Source organism: Cornus florida, unplaced genomic scaffold (assembly GCF_030987335.1).
Source record: "Cornus florida cultivar Cherokee Brave unplaced genomic scaffold, ASM3098733v1 CherokeeBrave_3.0.0_Hap2_Chr09, whole genome shotgun sequence".
NCBI lineage: Eukaryota > Viridiplantae > Streptophyta > Magnoliopsida > Cornales > Cornaceae > Cornus > Cornus florida.
In genome coordinates, this window is record NW_026775579.1 from 83,640,923 (window position 1) to 83,645,694 (window position 4,772).

At 34.6% G+C, this 4,772-nt stretch overlaps 1 protein-coding gene across 1 annotated transcript; it reads right to left on the bottom strand.

Annotated features, from left to right (window-relative positions):
• Positions 1-505: 505 nt before the first annotated feature.
• Positions 506-4,519, bottom strand: LOC132274732 (probable WRKY transcription factor 31). Its single transcript, XM_059776070.1, has 6 exons — positions 4,185-4,519; positions 3,946-4,017; positions 3,622-3,780; positions 2,434-2,817; positions 2,199-2,312; positions 506-1,704 (listed from the first exon to the last, which is right to left on the bottom strand). The coding sequence occupies exons 1-6, from the start codon at positions 4,326-4,328 to the stop codon at positions 1,093-1,095; spliced, it is 1,485 nt and encodes a 494-aa protein (XP_059632053.1). The 5' UTR covers positions 4,329-4,519; the 3' UTR covers positions 506-1,092.
• Positions 4,520-4,772: the final 253 nt, after the last annotated feature.

Below are 4,772 nucleotides of genomic sequence, written 5' to 3' on the forward strand. Positions count from 1 at the left end.
AGTTTATAAAATAATAAAAAATTAGTAATAAAATGTATTAAAAAATGAAAAAGTTTTTAATTAATTTAGACCTTTTGGATTACTATTATTCATATATGATGAAAAATAACTAGGAATGGAAGTCAAGTTAATTAAAAATTTATCAATGATAAAGTTATTAGTAGATTCCAATTCTTTGAAACCTAGTAAAAAATTGTTGTTATTTCCAAATATAATATGAAGTTGTTGGGTAAAATAATATCAATGAAGTTATTGGGTAAAATAGGAATACTAGATAAAAAGATATTCTTTCACGGGAAAATAAAATTTCCCTGTGAAAGAAACATTTTGGAGAAAATAAAGGGTCACAAGAATCCTAATTTTCTAGATCTTTTCCTTTTCTATCTAACCAAATTATAAAAAAGTTTTAAAATTTTTTTATTTCCTTTCTTTTTCCGTTGATTCCATCTGACCAAACCAAGCCGTAGGTCCCCTGAATCCCAATACACTGATCATTAATACACGGTTTTGATGTACAAAATATTCCATCTTCAACATACTAATAAGAACAGTTGTACATATTTACACAAAAAAAACATAAAGTAAAAAGCAGACTGTAGTTTTGCTCTTCATGCAGTAAATTCCATTATCCTATAACATCAAGCAACACTCTTTGTCAAACCTCGGCTTTCCCACACACAAAAAGAAGTGAAGAAGAAAGAAAGAAAAAATTAAAAGTGGCAATATATAGAGACACTCCTCTTCCTCCGAGAAAAAAGAGACAAAAGTATATATGTGACCTTAATTTCTCCAATCAAGGACAACTTTTGAAAATACTAATGTGCAACAAGATCCATTGATCATGCTTCTTGTCGATCCAATCCGAGTTTTTCCCAACATGTCAAAATCATTCTCCTCCCTCTACCTCATTTTTTTTTTTTTTTTTTTCAACATCCCAAGAAATTAAACACAACATCTCAGTGTCATGTCCAGAGATCTTATGCCAACTTAACTACTCGCACATGGATATATGATCCTTATCTCATAATTTTCATAAATACTTTTAGCTGATATTATATATTTACTGTAATCCATCACAAGGGTTGGCAATGCCTAATTTGTAGAAAAAGTGGTGCAGGTCTGAGGAGATCCAGGTGCTGCAGGCATCCTAGAAGAAGCATTATTGTTACGTGCAGCGTCGCTGCTAGGGCTGCAGTACTCACCATGGTTTGATCCGATAATTGATGAAATGGCTGACGTTAGAGCTGCCGTGAGGTTAGGGTCAGTGGAAATAGCTGCAGTAATGGTCTCCACCATGGAAGGGTGCGAATACGGGGCTTGCATTGGTGGCAGCATTTGCAGTGCCCTAGACGGGATGTACATCGGATGCCCTATGAGTTGTGGCCCTTGTGGGGTAGGAAAATGGAAGGATGGATGAGGTAGTGAATGTGGTATTTGGAACTGTGTGTGGTTTGGGGTGCGAGTTAGGTCGAGTGTGATTGTGGGAAATGGTGCATTAGTGTATAGGGTGGCCATGGAGGTGTAAGGTGGGAAGAAGGGTGAGTTTCGGAGTGCACTGTTGCTAGTGGTTGAGCCGGAGAGGAGCATTGTTGCTGCTGCTGATGTTGTGCTGGCTAGGGCTGTTGCTGCAGGTGGGAGTGGGTGATTATGGGTTCCTTCATAGGTTGTTACAAGAATGCTTTTGTCCTCTGCACATCTTTGTACCTATATCAAGATCGATAAACACCAACAAAGTTAGGGCAATATTTAACCTATTATAGTGAGGAGTGAGGATGATAATGAATGGAAATTAGTTCAGATGGTATGATCTCTCATTTCCAGAGGGGAGGTAGAGTGTTCGAGCTTGTTATGGGAATGTTGAGTGTTCGAGCCTGTTAGGGGAAATATTGTGTGTGTGAAGGTGCATTTACTCGTCCCGGAAAAGAAAATTAAATGATATTATATATGCATGGCCATATATAAAATTGCCATTGAAAAGTATGCAACCATGCAGTACTATTGGTTTGCTTGTATAATAAATTAGGGTTCACTAAGGGTCATATCTAAGGAAACAACATGTATTTAAATAAGCATGCGTGATTGGATTATACATTAATATTTGCAATAATGGTATGTCAGCTTAAAAGAATGCTGGATTGCTCGCTGTAACAAAGATTTAAGATGGAAGATGACTATATGTTCATGAGAATGATTCGAACCTGTTTTCGAACTGGGCATCCAGTAGCCATGGTGCAACGATAATAAGCGCGTGGACAAGGGTTGTTTTTCGCCATCTTTTGACCATATTTCCTCCATTGACATCCATCACTTATCTAAACCATCCCAAAAATACTCCAATTTTAGTGAAAATGAATTCGGAATAACTCAACCCTAGCTACATTAATACACACTGCAGCAAAAGCGAAGAACATATATATACAGGAAAAAGCTTACTAAAGGTGCATCGGACCGAGCTCTTATGGACACCCTTGCCTTCTTACATGGTCCCTCATTAGGAACTTGCTCTTCTACACTCTTAGGTTCTCCCATCTTGACACTCCTCTGAGTCTGCAGCACCCGATGCTGCTGCGATTTTTCGTTGACTCCATCGCCTTCTACAGACTCTTCTTTCCTCCCAATTTGAAGATTCATGTAGTCATGGACGTCCCTTTCCATTGACATTGTGTCCATGTTGTGTGTTGGGCTTGTCATGATGATCTCATTTGATTGTGAAGGCTCATGAGTGACATTATGATCAATTGCAGTACCGAATGGATTTTGGTCCATGAACTGCTGCATGGACATTGTTGGACATGACATGTGGTTGTTATTCTCCTTCTGATCATTAAACCACACAGCTAAGAAATTAATTAGTTTGAATAGTAGATACAGATTAAGAGAACCTGGAAATATATATATATAGCTACTAACCTTATCTAACATATTGACTATTGACTTTGTGAGTTGTAATCTCATGCAAGTTGGTGATAAGGAACTGTGGACCCCTAATAGACTCGACTTAATAGGATGAGATGAACTAGAATCCCCTCCACCCCATCAGGAAGGGAAAAAAAAAAAAGCAAAGATGTTCTAGAAGAAGTTTATATATATATATATATATATATATATATATATATATCAAAGGGCTGTTGATTTTAAATCTAGAGGTTACTGGTATTTTGGCAATTTATGTTTTCTCAGAACACATCTTACTGAACTAACATTTTAATAGTCAAGAACAATTTATATATTTATAATTGCAAAGAATTATAGTTAAAGAAGTACTGATTTGAATAGGGGTGACATTGGACCATACTGAATTTATATTTTTATTGCAATGAATTGCATGTATTGGGAAGAAGCATGAAAATCATTAAATTAATTTTGCAAACGATCATCAATAGACACTACTCAAGGTTTATGTATTCCCCAATTCAGTTTCGGATAAAATCTTCCATTTTTTTTTTTGTGTTTGAAACTCGATTGAGATCGATTTGATCTAGACTAGCTTAGACTTATATCATATGTCCATGCATGTAGTTCCAATTGATTAAGTAATTAATTAATTAATTTTTTTTTTCGGTAATTAATTAATTAATTAATATTGCAGTTAAGGCAATCAAAAAAGGTCAAAAAATTAACCTGCTCATGATGATTGTTGTCACAGGCCTGTTGTTGCATTGCCCATTGTAGCTGAGAATGGAGAGCAGTGTAATTCTTGGTAAGCTGATCCAACATGCTCCTCAGATTCCGGTTTTCATCCTTCAATTTCTCTAGCTTCACCCTTAATATTGCACTAGTCTACCCATAAATAAAAAAATAAAAAAATAAAAATAAAAATAAAAATGAACCAACAAATATATATATATATATATAAAACCATCCTTTGGCAATATTATGATCTTATGTAAGCTTGATTTAATATATATATATATATATATCTGAAATTAAGGAGAGAGAACTCACTTGGGTTATGGGTTTCTCTTCATCTTTACACTGATGTATTCCAAAATCCAAGGGAACAAAAACTGATTTAGTCTGCACAAATATCATCCCAAACAAAATAATATTTAGAGAAAAACTATAGAACATAACATGAAGTACATGATCTAGCTGCAAACTAATTAAAGATATGTAAAAGATCGAGCATAAACTATATATATATATATATATATATATATATATATGAGAATTAAGCCACATACATCTGTGTTGGGAGTCAGCAGTACTGATGTTACATTAACCTTGGTTTCAAGCTGATCATGATCATCCGGCGGCGGCCGACCGTCTGATCTTTTGACTTCGACTTTCTGATGGCTACCAGAAAAGAAGTCTATCTCGTTAATCATGTTTCTGATCTAATTCTTTGTCTCCTGATCGATCGGAGATATTGGTGGAGTACTAAATATATATGAAGTGTGAGAGAGAGGGATGTGATCGATATTTGATCTATTGAGAATGAAGAGAGAAGAGAGAGTGAGCAGTTTATGAAATCAGGCATAGACTGCTTAGACTAGACTTGAATATTATTTGTATGGCACACTATTTCTAATATAATTTAATTTATAGTATACGTAAGTATGTCATGGTGTTGACCTCATTGCTACTTTATTTTCATCATCTTTATTGTAATCATCAACTTGCAGCATTAAAAATATATATATATATATATATATGAAGAAGAAAATAATACGGAGTAATTGTTATTTTTTAAAAAAATTTGATATATATAAAATTTTGATAGTTCTATTCCAATATTATCAGTCATAAAATGGTGAGTCACTTGATTTGAT